Below are 18989 nucleotides of genomic sequence, written 5' to 3' on the forward strand. Positions count from 1 at the left end.
CGATGGTTCGCTGTCACGGTGGATCTGTTCTGGCTCACAGGTGCATTGACGATGGTGTCGCGGTGGCCATGGTTGCGCGCTCGTTGCTGCTGCGCGGTGGCTGACGGTGCTGGTAGCTGCAGGTGCTGCTGTGCGTTGCAGGTGCTCGCGGTGGTCGGAGGAACTCGCGATAGCTGCCGGCGAGGGTGGAGGGAGGACGGCGGCTGAGTGCTGCTGTGGTGCTGTCATGGTTCGTGCTTTCCGGCGTGGTGGCTCACGGTGGTGGTCCGTGACATGGCTGACGGCATGGAGATGGAGGCTAGGGTTTAGGAGGTTGAAGGTGATGACGTGGCAACATGTTATTGGCTGAATTTTGAGTTGCTAGATCATGACACGTGGCATTATATTATTGGTTAATTTAATTAGTGGAGGATTGCCACATGGCATGATCTGAGTGAATTGGGTTTAAGTGATAGGAGGGGTGCAAATAGACATATTAGGGGGTGCATAATAGGTTTTGGTGAGACCCATTTAGAAAGAGGGGAGTGTATGAGTAAAAACTAGGGTGCAGAAGTGATTCTTCCAACTAATTTTAGCTTTATTTAAAGGTGTTTTGTAATTTCAATCTATTTATTTTCTCACCTTTAAATAAGATTAATCTTAACTTCAGCTGCATCAACAAACGTTAAAATATCCAAAAATAATTTATGCAGCTAAAAATCACTTTTTAAGACATTTTTATCGCACAAGCTCAAACAACCTAATTATCATAATTATCAATTAAATCACTCTTTAAGCACATAAATTCAATTAAATACCCAGTATTAAACACTGAATGAGGGCAAAAATACGCACTCATCACTAACCTTCTCCTTCATCTCCTCTAGCCACCTTCCATACCATAGCTCCACTTCTACTATTCATCTTCACCAAATTCTCCATTTCCGAGAGCTACTTTCCTCTAATCCTCCAAATTCCGCTGCACTCCATCTTCTCCTCATCATTCTCCATAGATTTCCTTCCACTCCTGCTCCAAGAATGTCCATCACTCACACCTGCTCACATCAATCAAATTGATGATCATTATAAGGGAAGAAACCACACAAAAGTCATACAAACAAGCAAAAGGGTAAGCTATCATAAAGAGACCTCATATTATAACAGTCCACATGTAATCTCAAAGCCAAGCATAAATAACAAGCATCACACCAGAGCTATCAAAATATATGAGACCCCAAGACTCGACTATCTGGATACGTAACTGAGGCACCACCACATGGCAGTGGAATTATGTCCTAGCAATGAGGCGTCACCCTGAGGCCTTCGTGGAATTATACCCTTGTAGGAGGCACCACCACGTGGCCTCCGTGGAATTACGCCCTGGCCCTGAGGCACCACCACGACCCCCCATGGAATTACGTCCTTTTGTCGTGGCACCACGAGGAACTCCCCTTAAGAGGGTCCATGGAATTATGTCCAACAGATGAGGCGCCACCAAGATCTCTCACTACAAGAGTCAGGGGATTATGCCCTACCCATACTTCATACATATTCCACCCACCAATCAAGAGTTTCCCATAACATTAACATCATGTATAACAATCCCATCATACAACTCATGCTTTCCAATTCATACAACACAAAACAACATACCATTCCCACCACCACATCATATATCAATCATGACATTATCCCTCATAGTAGAGCATATAGATCAGATAAGCAATCACACATCAATGCACCATTCAACAATAGTACCACAACTTACCCTAGTCTCGCTCAGGCTAACAGGTCCCGCTCAAGCGAGGGAGGTCCTCTCGCTCAAGCGAAGCCCGTCTCGCCTAGGCGAGAACTCGAGCAGGGGAGCAGCGGACTCTGCGAGGTCTCGCTCAGGCAAGTCCCTTCTCGCCTAGGCGAGACCACTCCTCGCTCAAAAATAAAAACTTCTCGTCTCAGCGACAGATCGATCAGTAGGCCCTGGCCAAGCCTCTACTAATCTCGCCTAGGCGAGGCAAGCTCGCTTGGGCGAGAAAACCAGTGCTCGCCACTGTTCTCTCATGCACAACACAGAAACCACATGGAAAACACATTTTTACCAATATCAAACAATCAAACCACGAGCACACCTCAATAATATCACTTAAACTCAGAAAACATGCAAAGAACCTAAGGAAATCGTAAACCCTAGCTTCCCTTACCTGGAAATGAGCTAGCGGGAAGTTCCGACACACACACAGAGAGCACCACAGTCCTAAGAGTACGCCAAAGGGCTGAAAACGAAGGGGAGAAGATTAGGAACGAGATTACTACAAAGCCCCTACTGTGATCAACAAAAGAAAGGGCGCCTAGAGGGTGAGAAGCACGAGCTCGAGATTTAGTTACATGGAGCAAAGTTGAGCTTAGAGTTATCTTGTCCATGAGCTGGTATCAAACCCTAGCAGAAGTTCCTATTGCGAGAGAGAGGAAGGGTTTGACGGCTACAAAAATCTGAAGAGTAAGAGGAATGAAAGTGTGAGGGTAGACTTAGGGTCTCCTTTTCCCTTTTTGGGCCAGCCCTTAGGCCCGACCGTTTAACGCAGCCTTTAAAAATAAAGTAAAAATAAAATGGGCCTTACATTCTCCCTAACAAGAAAATTTTTGACCTCGAAAATAAGACTTACCAAGCAAAAAGGTGCAGGTGTGATTTCCTCATATCCTCCTCCAACTCCCAAGTAGAGTCACCTGCCCTCCCGATCCCAAATGACCTTAATCAATCTGACTATTTTTCCTATGCGTTCCTCAACCTTGCTATCCTCTAGAGCAATGGGTGGTACTTCAACAGTGAGGTCCTCCCTGATCTGTCTATCCTCTGCTTCCAACACATGGGCCGGATCAAACACATACTTCCTCAACTGCGACACGTGGAACACTAGGGGAAGATTTACCATCTGAGGAGGCAAAGCTATCTCATAAGCTACTGGTCCAATCCTCCTCGAGATCTGATAGGGACCAAGGAACTTAGGAGAAAGTTTTCTTGAGCGGAGAGCCCTTCCCACACCAGTGGTTCGGGTCACCCTCAAGAACACGTGATCTCCAGCCTCAAATTCCAAGGGCCTCCTTCTGCGATCTGCATGTGCCTTTTGTCTGCTCTGTAAAGCCTGCATTCTATTCCTCACTAATCTTACCTTCTCGGTGGTTCGTTCCAACAATTCTGGCCCAACTAACACTGCCTCCCCATCCTGATACCAACACAAGGGAGTCCTGCACCTCCGTCCATAAAGAGCCTCATATGGTGCCATCCCAATGCTTGCATGGAAACTATTATTGTAGGTGAACTCAATCAACGGTAACACTTCATCCCAAGCACCCAAGTGATCTAGTATGCATGTTCACAGTAAGTCCTCAAGCGACTGGATCGTCCTCTCAGACTGACCATCTGTTTAAGGATGATAGGCTGAACTCATCGTGAGTTTGCTTCCCAAAGCACCCAGCAAGGTTTGCTAAAACCGTGATGTGAACCGTGGATCTCTGTCTGACACAATGCTCGAAGGCACCCCATGCAACCTCACGATCTCCTTGATGTACAACTGAGCCAACTTTACCATAGAAATCCTCAGGTTCATTGCTAGGAAATGTGCACTCTTGGTCAATCGGTCCACTATGACCTAGATGGTGTCATGCCCTCTAAAAGTTCGTGGCAAATGGGTCACAAAGTCCATCGAGATGCTATCCCATTTCTACACTGGTATCTCCAGAGGCTGTATCATCCCATCGGGTCTCTGGTGTTCCACCTTTGCCTTCTGACAGGTTAGATAGGCAGACACGAATTGTGCCACATCCTTCTTTATCCCTTGCCACCAGAAAGCTTCCCTGAGATCTTGATACATCTTAGTCATGCCCGGATGCAGCTAAGACGACTCTTGTGCCCTTCCTCAAGGATTAGCCTTTTCACCTCAACCTCATCAGGCACACACATTTTGCCCTGAAATCTCAAGAGGTCGTCATTACCCAAAACAAAGTTCATTGCCTCTTCTGACCCCAATTGCTCTCTCACCTTATTCAGACTAGCATCCAATAGTTGTCTTTCCCTAACTGAGTTCAGAAAGTCACTAGATATGGTCAGGTTACTACATTTGATGGATCCTGATTCCAGCTCCACCTGCAGTTTCATGTCTCTTAATTTCTCCAACAGTTCCACCTCCTTGATCATGAGCTGAGCGGCGTGCAACGTCTTCCTACTCAGAGCATCGACTACTACGTTCGCCTTCCCTGGATGGTACAAAAGCTGAAAATCATAATCCTTTAAGAATTCCATCCATCTCCTCTGCCTCATGTTTAACTCCTTTTGATCAAATAGGTACTTCAGACTCTTGTGATCTTTGAATACCCAGAATTGAACACCATAGAGGTAGTGCCTCCAAATTTTCAAGGCGAAAACTATAGCTGCCAGCTCTAGGTCATGAGTGGGGTAGTTTCTCTCATGCACCTTGGGTTGCCTCGAAGCGTAGGCCACTGCCTTCTTCTCCTGCATCAACACACAACCCAGCCCTAGGTGGGAGGCATCACAATAAACCTCAAAGGGTTTTCCAACATCCGGGATAACCAATATCGGGGTGCTTGTCAAACGTCGCTTCAGCTCTTGGAAACTTTCCTCACACTTATCCGTCCAAGCAAAGGGTTGGTCTTTCCGAGTAACCTGGGTCAGGGGCGCCACTATCTTGGAGAATCCCTCTATGAATCTCCTATAGTAGCCGGCTAAACCCACAAAGCTTCTGATTTCGGTTGCTAACTTGGAACTTTCCCACTTAACCACTGCGTCGACTTTTGCTGGGTCTACCGCAATGCCTTGTGCAGATATCACATGGCCCAAGAATTGTACCTCATCCATCCAGAATTCACACTTGGACAGTTTAGCATATAGTCCCTTCTCCCTCAGGATACCAAGCACTAGCCTCAGGTGCTCAACATGCTCTTCCTGAGTCCTGGAATAGATAAGGATGTCGTCTATGAAGACTACGACAAACTTATCCAAGAATGGCCTGAAAATTTTGTTCATGTAGTCCATGAACACTGTCGGAGCATTGGTCACACCAAAAAGGCATAACCACATACTCGTAGTGTCCATACCGGGACCTGAAGGCCGTCTTCTCTACATCATCTGCCTTCACCAAAATCTGGTGATATCCCGACCGCAAGTCAATCTTTGAAAACACCGAGGATCCATGCAACTGATCCATCAAGTCATCTATTCTCGGGATGGGGTACTTGTTCTTGATGGTCATATTGTTCAACTGTCTGTAGTCTACACAGAACCGCGAACTCCCATCCTTCTTCTTCACCAGCAGCACCGGCGCTCCCCAAGGTGAGGTATTGGGTCGGATAAACTGCTTCCCCAGCACTGAGCACCGTCCTGTAGCTCCTTCATAACCCCGTGGGATGATAACAACTCAGGCTCCTCTGAGTTGGGAAATAACAGCCTCTTCTCTTGGCATTCTATAAGGATACGATTGGCAGAGAGTCAATCCATTCCTAGGATCACTTTCAACTCCTGTAGAGGTAGGCATATCAGATTCACTTTGTACCTGTGTCCTTCTACCTCCACTGGACACCAAGCACACAAGGACGATGTCCTGACCAAACCCGATGCCGGAGTAGATACCATAAGGTCACATTGCAGTTCACAAACCAGCAGACCCAACCTTTGCACACAAGTTTCAAACACAAAAGAGTGTGTCGCTCCAGAGTCATACAAAACACATGCAAATTTACCAACAATCACACAACGACCTATGACAAGGTTACCTGAGCCTGCTGCCTTCGCTCCAGTCATGGCGTATACTCTGCCCGATGCTTGAGGTCTGTTGCCTCCCCTCCTCTGCTGATTCTGGATTGGGGCTGGAATTGGAGTACGCGTCGCTGTCCTCACGAGGGTGGGGCAATCTCTGCCGAAGTGGCCCTCCTTGCCACAATTGTTACACCTCTTGAAGCTCGCAAGCTGGGGGCAGACATTCCTCTTGTGCGGTCCCGCACACTGGTAGCACTAAACCCTGCTCTGTTGGGAAGAAGTCTTCCTAGACCCTTGGGACTGGAAATGGGGCCGAGTATAGAGCTTCCTCCTCTCCTTATGCCTATGCCTGGACCCAGACGGTCCTCCCACTCTCTGCTGATGAGGGTGCTGAGTTTCCACTTCAACCTTCATCTTTTCCATGACCCTGGCCTTCTCCACAAAGGTTACAAAATCCTTGATGGACAGCGGGGCCACCATCAAACGAAGATCCCCGCGGAGGCCATTCTCGAACTTCCTACATCGCCACTCTTCATGCAGTGGCATGGTATAAAAATGATTGAGATGCTTGAAATTTTCTGCATACTCAGCCACAGATTTGCTTCCTTGAGTCAATTGCAAAAACTCCACCTTTTTAGCATATTTGACGCTGTCAGGGAAGTACTCAGAGAGAAACTTTCTCCTAAAGACCTCTCAAGTAACTGGTTCTTACCTCTCATCCATGATGGACTTCATACTGATCCACCAGTGCTCAGCATCACCCGTGAGCATGTACACCGCGAAGGCCAACCTACTCTCCTCGGGGCATATCATAGCATAAAAAATCCTCTCAACCACTGATCTACGACATCTGGACCGGTCTTCCCATTAAACTTAGTCGGATGGTGCTTCAGAAAGTCTTCCAAACTCCATTCTCGATGGAGAGGTCTTGGGTCAGGACCATGGACAGGGGCGGTGGTCCTGTTTTCCTCCAACTGACGGAGGGCCTCCATGTGTTGACGGTGAGCGTCCTCAGCAGCCACCCTAGCAGCTTCCATCTGTTGCAAAACCAGTTGTTGTTGCTCAAGTGATGCCGCCTGTCGTTGCATTGATGCTTCATGTTATTGCATCATGGTAGTACTCTGTTGTGCCATAGCAGCCACCATCGCTTCTATTGCCCTGGCGATGTCTGGTGCGTCACCCTGAGAAGGCTGAGAGTTCCTATGCTGAGGTGCCATGTCATTGACACACAGGAAACACAAGAGTTAGACTTGATTAGCTGAGAGCCTAGCTAGCAACACACAAGTTACAATGGTAGCTAAGCAGGCACACTAGACCATAGATCCTAAGGTTCGACCGCTCTGATACCATAAATGTAACGTCCCAAAAACTGGATAACCTCAAATTGATAAAACGTCACATGCATAAATAATCAGAGAGTAAGGAGTTTGGAGTATGCAGGCATACAGTACACCAAGCATTTCCCATATTACATAAAAGAGGCTCCACACGGCCTAAACAAAGTACACTGGAAAAGCAAATAACTATACTAAGTCTTGTGCGGACAAGATAATCATAACTAGTAAAATCCTTCAGTGATGGGCCCCACAGTGGGCCCAATACTCATCCAATCCATCAAGCTGCAACATCCCTATTATCCATACCACTGCTAGGGTTCCTCACATCTGCTCACATCAATCAAATTGATGATCATTGCAAGGGAAGAAACCACATAAAAATCATAAAACAAGCAAAAGGGTAAGCTATCATAAAGAAACCTCATATTATAACAATCCACATGTAATCTCAAAGCCAAGCATAAATAACAAGCATCACACCAGAGCTATCAAAATATATGAGACCCCAAGACTCAACTATCCGGATACGTAACTGAGGCACCACCACATGGCAGTGGAATTATGTCCTAACAATGAGGCGTCACCACGAGGCCTTCGCGGAATTATACCCTTATAGGAGGCACCACCACGTGGCCTCCGTGGAATTACGCGCTGGCGTTGAGGCACCACCACGACCCCCCATGGAATTACGTCCTTTTGTCGTGGCTCCACGAGACTCTCCCCTTAAGCGGGTCCATGGAATTACGTCCAACAGATGAGGCGCCACCAAGATCTCTCACTACAAGAGTCGTGGGATTATGCACTACCTATACTTTATACATATTCCACCCACCAATCAAGAGCTTCCCATAACATTAACATCATGTATAACAATGCCATCATGCAACTCATGCTTTCCAATTCATACAACACAAAACAACATACCATTCCCACCACCACATCATATATCAATCATGACATCATCCCTCATAGTAGAGCATATAGATCAGATAAGCAATCACACATCAATGCACCATTCAACAATAGTACCACAACTTACCCCAGTCTCGCACAAGCTAACAGGTCCCGCTCAGGCGAGGGAGATCTTCTCGCTCAGGCGAACCCCGTCTCGCCTAGACGAGAACTCGAGTAGGGGAGCAGCAGACTCTGCGAGGTCTCGCTCAAGCGAGTCCCTTCTCGCCTAGGCGAGACCACTCCTCGCTCAAAAATAAAAACTTCTTGTCTAAGCGACAGATCGAGCAGCAAGTCCTGGGTGAGCCTTTGCTAATCTCGCCTAGGCGAGGCAAGCTCGCTTGGGCTAGAAAACCAGTGCTCGCCACTGTTCTCTCGTGGACAACACAAAAACCACATCGAAAACACATTTTACCAATATCAAACAATCAAATCACTAGCACACCTCAAGAATATAACTTATACTCAGAAAACATGCGAAGAACCTAAGGAAATCGTAAATCGTAGCTTCCCTTACCTGGAAACGAGCTAGCGGGAAGTTCCGACACGCACACAGAGAGCACCACAGTCCTAAGAGTAAGCCAAAGGGCTGAAAATGAAGGGGAGCATATTAGGAACGAGATTACTAGAAAGCCCCTACTGTGATCAACAAAAGAAAGGACGCCTAGAGGGTGAGAAGCACGAGCTCAAGATTTACTTACATGGAGGAGAGCTAAGCTTAGAGTTTTCTTGTCTAAGAGCTGGTATCAAACCCTAGTAGAGGTTCCTATTGCGAGAGAGAGGAAGGGGTTGATGGTTGCGAAAATCTGAAGAGTAAGAGGAATGAAAATGTGAGGGTAGACTTAGGGTCTCCTTTTCCCCTTTTGGGCCAGCCTTTAGGCCTAACCGTTTGGGGCAGCCTTTAAAAATAAAGTAGAAATAAAATGGGCCTTAAAAAAATCCCCTGGGCAGATATCACATGCCCCAAAAATTGCACTTCATCCATCTAGAATTCACACTTGGATAACTTAACATATAGTTGCTTCTCCCTCAAAACACCAAGCACTAAACTCAGGTGCTCAACATGCTCCTTTTGGGTCTTGGAGTAGTTGAGTACGTCGTCTATGAAGACTACGACAAACTTATCTAAGAATGGCCTGAAGATCCTGTTCATGTAGTCCATGAACACTGCTGGAGCATTGGTCACACAAAATGGCATAACCACATACTCGTAGTGTCCATATCGGGACCTGAAGGCTGTCTTCTGCACATCATCAGCCTTCACTAGTATCTGGTGGTATCCCGACCGCAAGTCTATCTTCGAGAATACTGTTGCTCCATGTAACTGATCCATCAAAAGGGTATTTATTCTTGATCGTAATCTTGTTTAACTGTCTATAGTCCATACACAAACGTGAACTCCTGTCCTTCTTCTTCACCAACAACATTGGTGCTCCCCATGGTGAAGTATTGGGTCAAATGAACTACTTCCCCAATAGCTCCTCTATCTGACTCTTGAGCTCTACCAACTCTGTCGGAGCCATACGGATGGAGCTATCGACATTGGACCAGTTCCTGGCACCAGGTCAATAGAGAACTTCACCTCTCTACTGGGAGGCAACCTTGGCACTTCCTCTGGAAACACATCTTCAAACTCGTGCACAATCGGTATGACTAACATCCCTTCATCTTTCTCCACCTCAAGATGTGAGAAGATGATTAAGCACTATGCGCCACCTCAAATCTCGTTCATAACACCTTGTGAAGATAATAACTCAGGCTCCTCTAAGTTGGGAAACAACAGCTTTTTCTCTCGACAATCTATAAGAAAGTGATTGGTAGAGAGCCAATCCATTCCTAAGATCACCTCCAACTCTTGAAGAGGTAGACATATCAGATTCACCTTGTATTTGCGCCCCACTACCTCCACTGGACATCTAGCACACAAGGATGATGTCCTGACCAAACTCAACGTCGGAATAGATAATACAAACTCACATTGTAGCTCACACTCCAGCACCCAACCTTTTCACACATGCATCTGACACAAAAGAGTGTGTCGCTCTAGAATCATACAACACACACAAAGATTCACCAATAATCATGCAACAACCCATAACAAGATTACTTGAGCCTGCAGCCTCTACTGTTGTCATAGCGTAAACTCTACTTGTCACCTGAGGCTTGTTGCCTCCTCTCCTCTATTGATGTTGAGTCGAGGCCTGAGTCGGGGTACACGTCACTATCCTGACAAGAGTGGGACAATCTTTGCTAAAGTGGCCTTACTTGCCACTAATTTTCCTCCTTGAGTCAATTGGAGGAACTCTACTTCTTTGGCATACCTCATGCTATAAGAGAAGTACTCGGAGATGAACTTCCCCTTGAAAGCCTCCCAAGCGACTGGTTCCTCTCTTTCTTCCATGATGGATTTCATACTGATCCATCAATGCTCTGCCTCTCCTGTAAGCATATACACGGCAAAAGCCAATTTTTCTCAATAATACACATCTTGGCATTGAATATCCTCTCTATGTCCTTCAACCATTGATCTGCAGCATCAAGACTAGTCTTGCCGTTGAATTTCATCGGGTGGTGCTTCAAAAAGTCCTCCAAACTCCACTCTCTAACTGAAGGTCGTGGCTCAAGACCAAAAACAAGGGAGCTACCCTGTTCTCCTCTAATTGGCGGAGGGCTTCCATATGCTGCCTGTGGGCATCCTCAATAGCTACCCTTGCAGCCTCCATCCACTACATCACCAACTGTTGTTGCTCCAACGATGTTGCCTGTCGTTGCATCGATGCCTCGTGTTGTTGCATCATAGTTGTACTCTATTGAGTCATAGCTGCCACCATAGCTTCTATTGCTCTGGCGATGTTTGGTACGTCACCCTGAGATGATTGAGGAGTTCTACGCGGGGGTGCCATAATCACTGGCACATAGGAAAACCATTAGTCAGACTTGATGAGACAAGAACTTAACTAAAGACACTTAGAAAGACACAACGAAAGCTAAGTGGATCCCCAAGTCCATATACTCTAAGGAATGACCGCTCTGATACCATAAATGTAACACCCCATTTAAATACTAATATAGCCAATGGAATATTACACAGAATAATATAAAGAGCCAAGATGCGGAGTATAAAATCACTCCATAAAGATATCCAAGGTACTTAAAATAGAATCCTGAGGCATACCACGATGCCAATACAAGATAGAGTACAAAGTTCAACAGTAATCAAATTAATACCAAAAGAAAAGTCAATACATGGGTCATAACTCTAAGAGAAAGCCCAATTAAACGAAATCCAGCCCAGATAGGCTACGCAGCGGAGTTACCATTTCCCTGTTGGCCACGAGGAGTTCTCGCATCTGCTCACACCAATAAATTGATTATCATCACAAAAAGATAAAACCACACACATAACAATCAAACAAGCAAAAGGGTAAGCTAGAGTAGAAAATGATTATTCATACAATTACTTACAATATCGTGATCCAAGATGCATATGCCAACCAATCATGTTCTGACTTGCAAACGATACACTAAGACTCAAGACACAACTCATCCGGATACATATAATTAGTCGGATTCAATGGATGCTTGCACTTGTGGTGGCCTTTACTGCTCTATCGAGCTGCTCTACCGAGGCATTTGTTACAGTGTTTCATCCCCCACACACAAGGTTAGCCTTTAAAGTGTCTTCGGCCTCCTGCTACTCTCCCAACTCAAGTCAGTACAGTCTATGTGAAACTAACTGACTCATTAGAGTGTAAGTGTAACACCCTAGATTTTGGGATGTCATAGAATGTTAGAAAACTTTTGCGTTTAGTGGAAAATGATTATCATTGAAAATGTACTAATAAAAAACTTATATTTTAATTTAAATTGCGTGTTCCAAAAACCCAAGTTATCAAATAAATTCTAATAACAATTGCGACCAAAAGAAAATTACATATACTTTAGTATCTGATTTAAAACAACTAAATAATTATAATAATGCCTGAGTTCATCCAGCCTCTCGTCGATCTACTCCATGCCAAAAACATCTGCATTATCATCTGCTCCTATATAACACACACGTTGTACGATCATCGCACATACAACAAACATACACACAAACAAATAGGGGTAAACTAACCATGATATATATATATATATATATATATATAAAAGAAATTCGTAAATAAAACATGTCTAATAATAATCAACGTTGCATTCAAGTAACACTTAAGCATTATGATCACAATTAATACTTGGTTTGAACACACAAACCCCAAAATCCAAACCATCATACCAAACCAAACATAGCATCACTTTCATCTAAAATATTCAATCATAGTGATCATAATCAAACTTTGGTTTTCCGCGGCCTCTCACCCCATAACAACATCTAGTTTCCTAGAATAGATGGCTCGATGTGTCCCACTATCGCAGCTAGACTGTCTCCCTTATTCCTCAAGGAATTATGAGTAAAAACGTCTATGCATCGCACATCGGGCACTATACTCGCAACGAGCTGAAATAAGGTGAAACATCTTTCCCCTCTCCACTGCTTCACATAAGCGAGAAGGTACAACACTCGAATCAATCCTCTGCCACTGCTTCACACAGGCCAAGAGGACCCTTTCCACTGCTTCACACTAGCGAAAGAGTCACTACTGGGTTCCTAGGTATGGAAAACCTCATCGACTTTATCAACTAATACATTCATACCATGAACTCTATTAATAATTTCCAAACCAATATAAACAACAACAGCTATAGCACCAAGCCACCATTTTAATTCCATAACCATGCAACTAAAATATAACCAAGCAAAAGACATAGCATTGACATTGCAATTATGGCTATATAACTCATGTTCAATAAAATAACTATCATACTATATAAGTCCAAAAGTAAACTCAAATCACACACTCATCTCATCAATGGTCACCAACACATTGAAATATAACACAATTATTAAAACCAAAATAAAAAGCACCAAACCAAAAGTATGAGAATTTAAAGAGAACCAAAAATTGTCATACATGATTTTGAACATGCAATATGAATCCATAAAAGCCTTAGGTGGGTCCCACTAATCCAAGAAAGTAAAGAAAATTATTAAGTGAATGTGAGTCATGGTTGAAAGATCAAAGTTGCAACAATTAGAACACTAATATCTTAGCTTTTAGTAAAGTCTACAAACATCAAGAATGGAAACAAAAGGCATGCATATGTGGGCCCCTCATTTTATTACAAGCACATGTGATGAGAGAAATAGATGTGTGGTATGAAGTGTGAATGAAACTAAAAGTTGTGACCATCTAAAATAGCACCATGAATTTGTATTTGGGTGTGTGGGTCCATGGTACAATAAAGAACAAAAGGTGTAACTTTGATATCGCTGTCGTTGACGCGATCAAATTAATACTACTAAACTATAGCAACTTCTGTATTGCCAGTTAGTAGTGAACAAAATAGTTAGGGTTAAGATAACCCTGAGTCGTCTCACAACGAATACGGAATTGATCTCAAATATTTGATTCTTAAAAATGCAATTAAATCTAGCAACTATAAAAATAGGGGGATTTTGGTGTGCAAAGAAAATGACACGGAAGATTGTAAACACAATAATAGTAAATAGGTCAATTCCACTGCTTTTTCTAAATAAGATTCTTCATTGGTTATCTAGAGATTATTGTTAAATTAATTATTGTTGTTGTTTTACAAATCAATCAATGTAAAGACTCAATTCATTTGTTGGCATCCTCACTTTTAATCAAAGTACAGTCTCAATTAAAAGTGAGAATTGTTAGATTGTCCATAGTAAATTCAATCAAAGTACAGTCTCAATTAATTTTACTATGTCTAATCATGTCTATTCCTTTGTTTCTTTAACAAATAGAAAACAAAAACAGAAAAGGGGGACATACCTATAGGTGTTTTGTAGGCTGTCCTGTGTGCCCAAAGTGCATCATCCAATCTTGTGGCCCAATCCTTTCGACTAGGCTTCACTACTTTCTCTAGTATCTTTTTAATCTCTCTGTTAGAGATCTCTGCTTGTCCATTGGTTTGGGGGTGATATGGTGTAGCAATGCGATGTGTCACCCCATACTTCTTCAACATGTTCTCAAGTAGCCTATTACAGAAATGAGTCCCCTGGTCACTGATGATGGCTCGTGGTATCCCAAATCTGCAGAAAATGTTAGACCTGACAAAACTCATAACAACTCGAGAATCATTAGTCCTTGTAGCTATGGCTTCCACCCATTTGGAGACATAGTCTACAGCAAGCAAAATATAAGAAAACCCAAAAGAAGGAGGAAAAGGACCCATAAAATCAATACCCCAAATATCAAATACCTCACAATATAGCATGGGTTGTTGAGGCATTTCATCCCTTCTTGTAATGGATCTGGCTGCCCTTTGGCACTGCTCACAATTTTCATATACCCTCTGTGCATCTTTAAAAATAGTAGGCCAATATAATCCACAATCCAACACCTTCCTACCTGTTCTTTGTGTGCCATAATGTCCACCAAAAGGAGACGAATGACAGAACTCAAGCACATGAGGTATCTCGATATCTGGAACACACCTCCTTATGACTTGGTCACTACCAATGCGCCATAAGATTGGGTCTTCCCAGATATAGTACTTTGCCTCACTTTTTAGCTTGATTCTTTCATATTTGGAGAAGGAAGGAGGAATAGCAGAAACAACCAAATAATTAACAATGTCAGCAAACCAAGGTTCAGGAAACATACCTTTCACAGCAGTCAATGCTAGGAGGACTTCATCAGGAAAGTCATCCTTAATAGGAATGTTATCTTCTCCATTTTCAATCCTGCTAAGATGATCGGCTACTAAGTTATGTGCTCCACTTCTGTCTAGAATCTCAATGTCAAACTCTTGGAGCAGTAGCATCCATCTGATCAACCTTGGTTTCGAATCTGCTTTCTTCAGAAGGAATTTTAATGCTGCATGATCAGTATAAACAATTACCTTGGAACCAAGTATATACGGTCTGAATTTGTCCAAGGCAAACACAACAGCCAATAATTCCTTCTCAGTCGTGGTGTAGTTAGCCTGCGCTGTGTCCAATGTTCTGGAAGCATAATATATCACATGTGATAGCTTCCCATCTTTTTGTGCAAGCACCGCTCCTACTGCAAAGTTTGATGCATCACACATCAACTCGAATGGTAATGTCCAGTCAGGTGGCTGGATGATAGGAGTGGTGGTAAGCGCCTTTTTCAATGTATCAAACGCATCTTTGCACCTCTCTCCAAAGTCAAATACTACATCCTTTTGCAACAAGTTGGAGAGAGGGTTGGCTATCTTGCTGAAGTCCTTGATAAACCTCCTGTAAAATCCTGCATGTCCAAGAAAAGATCGAACCTCTTTCACAGAAGAGGGGTAAGGCAATTGTGAAATAATATCAATTTTAGCAGGATCTACAGATATACCATTCTTGGAAACAACGTGACCTAAAACTATACCTTGTTCCACCATAAAATGACATTTTTCAAAATTTAGAACAAGGTTAGTTTCTTCACATCTCTCCAAGACTCTAGCAAGATTAGACAAGCAGTGATCAAAAGATGAACCATATACACTAAAATCATCCATAAAAACCTCAATACAATGCTCCAACAAATCTGTAAAAATACTCATCATACATCGCTGAAATGTTCCAGGAGCATTGCAAAGGCCAAATGGCATTTTCCTATAAGCATATGTACCGAATGGACAAGTAAAGTAGTCTTATGTTGATCCTCTGGGGCAATACAAATCTGAAAATACCCAGAGAATCCATCAAGAAAACAGTAATGAGACTTACCTGCCAATCGATCTAACATCTGGTCCATGAATGGTAAAGGAAAGTGGTCCTTCCTGGTGGCCTGGTTTAGTCTTCTATAATCAATACAGACCCTCCAGCTATTCTGAATACGAGTAGGAATCAACTCGTTCTTCTCATTCTTGACCACGGTGATCCCAGATTTCTTGGGGACCACATGTACAGGACTCACCCAAGTGCTGTCAGAAATGGGATATATAATACCTGCTTGTAGCAACTTGGTGACTTCTTTCTTCACAACCTCCATCAGCTGAGGATTCAGTCTCCTCTGAGGTTGCCTCACTGGCTTAGCATCCTCCTCCAAGAGTATTCTGTGCATGCAGAAAGAAGGACTAATACCAGGAATATCTGCCAAAGTCCAGCCTATTGCTCGCTTGTGATCTTTGATAACCTGCAATAGCTTTTGTTCCTGCTCGTCAGTAAGCAAGGCAGATATAATAACAGGGAGTTTCCCATCCCTCTCAAGATAAACATATTTCAAATGAGATGGTAAAGGTTTCAACTCCAAAGTGGGTGGCTGTTCCACAGATGGCAACATTTTACTGCCTAAGGTAATTTCAGCCACCTCAGCATCACACTTGGACGCCACAGAGGTATCAAATAGTGACACCGCGTCCTCAACATCACCTGTTTTACAATTTTCTCTTTCGTCTAAAATTGAGCCCGAAATATTCGAAAAAGAAAAATCCAAAGAAGAAGAAAAACCAGATAAAACGTCCAAAAGTCCAAAAGCATAATTGTTCACTACATTACTCAATAAATCAATACAAAACAAAGAATGGTCTTCAATTGGGTGCTTCATGGCTTCTAGCACGTTGAACTGCACCTTCTCATCTCCTATCTCCATAGTCAAGGATCCTGCATGCACGTCTATCTTGGTACGTGCTGTCATCATGAATGGTCTTCCCAAGATAATTGTGGTTGAACTCATTCCTTCATCATCCTTCATGTCCAAGATGTAGAAATCTGCAGGAAAAATTAACTTGTCCACACGGACAAGCACATCTTCTAGCACACCTGCAGGGTTAACTGTGCTACGGTTGGCCAATTGAATGACCACACCAGTAGACTTAAGAGGTCCAAGATGAAGTGAAGTAAAAACAGATAAAGGCATTACATTAATGGAAGCTCCTAAATCTAACATAGCATTGTCAAACTTAGTACTTCCTATAATGCAGGGAACAGAAAACATACCTGGATCCTTACACTTTTGCGGCATTCTGACTGCAGGCTTCTTAATTAAGCTAGAGACGTTTCTTCCCATGTTCACTACCTCTTTGTCCATAATACGCCTTTTATGTGTACATAATTCTTTGAGAAACTTGGCGTATTTAGGAATTTGTCTCACAGCATCCAACAAAGGATGTTTATCTCCACTTTCTTGAAAGTATTCAGGATTTCTTTGTCTAACTCCTCCATCTTTTTAGTTTTTGGTTTCAAACGGTTTGGATAGGGAGGAGGAGGAGAATAAGGAGAAGGATTTTCAGAGGAAGTATTAGGGGATACCAACCTGGAGTTATCACTGGGTGCAGGCATTCAGATGTTGCTTGTGTTGCTTCATCTGATCTTCCTCTTTCATCATTAGGTACAACTTCATTGTCCTTATCTTCATCTTCTTGGGCATCCCCAAGACCTTGTATTTGCTTACCCGATCTTAAAGTAATAGCACTTACATTTCTCGGGTTGATTACAGTTTGTGCAGGCAAATTGCTTGAGCCTTGTTGAGACTTCATCTGATTTAACTCATTTGCCATTTGTCCAATCTGGTTCTGCAAATTTTGATTGGTTGCTTCCATCGTCTGTTTCAACTCATTGATTTGTCCCTTCATCATGTCAGCCATCATTTTCATCATTGCTCCATGTTTGAATCACCAGAGGTTGCAGCTGGTTGTGGTTGTTGCCTCTGTTGAGGTGGAACATAGACTTGTTGGTGTTGAGGCTGTTGATTTCCCCATTTCTGGCTGGGATATTCCTTCCAATCTGGGTTGTACTTGTTGGAGGACAAATCATGGTTGTATTGCTGCCGAGGTGGTCTATTATTGCCATAGATGTTTGCAGCATATGCCTGAGGTTGTTCATTGTCTAACGTCCCTGTCTCTTTTAACATAGAACAAGCCTCTGTAGGATGATTAGTAGAAGCACAAATTCCACATAAAGTAGAAGGGATAGGCTTTTTCTGTAAGTCTGTCAAGGTCCTTACCATGGCTGCTAAGTCATCCAACTTCCCTTCTAATTTCTTGTGATCTGCAACATATGAAGCTTCTACTCCATGGGTTCCCTTCAATAGAGTTATAGAATTACTCCTTGTGGAAAATTGTTGATGGTTCGACGCCATAGTTTCAATCAATTGTCTTGCATTTGTTGGCGTTTTGTCCACCAATGACCCTCCACTTGCAGCATCTATCATTTGTCTATCCATGATACTCAATCCCTCATAAAAGTATTGAATGAGGAGATGCTCGTTTATTTGGTGATGAGGACAGGAAGCACATAACTTTTTGAATCTTTCCCAATACTCGTGAAGACTTTCTCTTTCTTGTTGCCTTATCCCATAAATATCTTTGCGAATAGCAGCAACTCTAGATGCTGGAAAAAACTTTTCCAGAAATAATCTTTTCAGAGTCTCCCAAGTATTGATGGATCCTGGCGGAAGGCAGTATAACCAATTCTTAGCGGCATCTTGCAATGAGAATGGAAAAGCCTTAAGCTTGATATGTTCCTCTGTCACTGTTGTAGGTCTCATGGATGAACAAACAACATGAAATTCCTTCAAATGATGGTACGGGTCTTCTCCTGCTAATCCATGGAATTTGGGTAAAAGATGGATTAACCCAGACTTAAGCTCACATTCTCCATCTGGATATTGGATGCACATGTTTTGTGTAATTGCTGCATCCGGTGAAGCCAACTCTCTTATTGTTCTTTCTTCCATTCTATCTTCTTGAATTTCTGGTTCAGGTGATGGATCAGAAGATATGTTAATCACCGGAGGTGATTCTAGTGGTACACTTTCAGTGGTAGGTTCAGATGATGATGGTGCTCCTTCAGTAGAACACCTGAGTTCAAGTCTCCTACGTGATTTACGCAAGTTCCTTTCAAGTTCTGAATCAAGTTGATAAAATTGACCCGG

At 43.2% G+C, this 18989-nt stretch overlaps 1 protein-coding gene and 1 pseudogene across 1 annotated transcript; both read right to left on the reverse strand.

The window, feature by feature from the left end:
• Positions 1-930: 930 nt before the first annotated feature.
• Positions 931-3854, reverse strand: LOC114180470. Its single transcript, XM_028066784.1, has 6 exons — positions 3700-3854; positions 3392-3583; positions 3033-3276; positions 2701-2957; positions 2178-2230; positions 931-1034 (listed from the first exon to the last, which is right to left on the reverse strand). The coding sequence occupies exons 1-6, from the start codon at positions 3852-3854 to the stop codon at positions 931-933; spliced, it is 1005 nt and encodes a 334-aa protein (XP_027922585.1).
• Positions 3855-16538: 12684 nt separating this feature from the next.
• Positions 16539-18734, reverse strand: LOC114181760 (annotated as a pseudogene).
• Between the last annotated feature and the right edge of the window lie 255 nt (positions 18735-18989).

Source organism: Vigna unguiculata, chromosome 4 (genome assembly GCF_004118075.2).
Source record: "Vigna unguiculata cultivar IT97K-499-35 chromosome 4, ASM411807v1, whole genome shotgun sequence".
Lineage (NCBI taxonomy): Eukaryota > Viridiplantae > Streptophyta > Magnoliopsida > Fabales > Fabaceae > Vigna > Vigna unguiculata.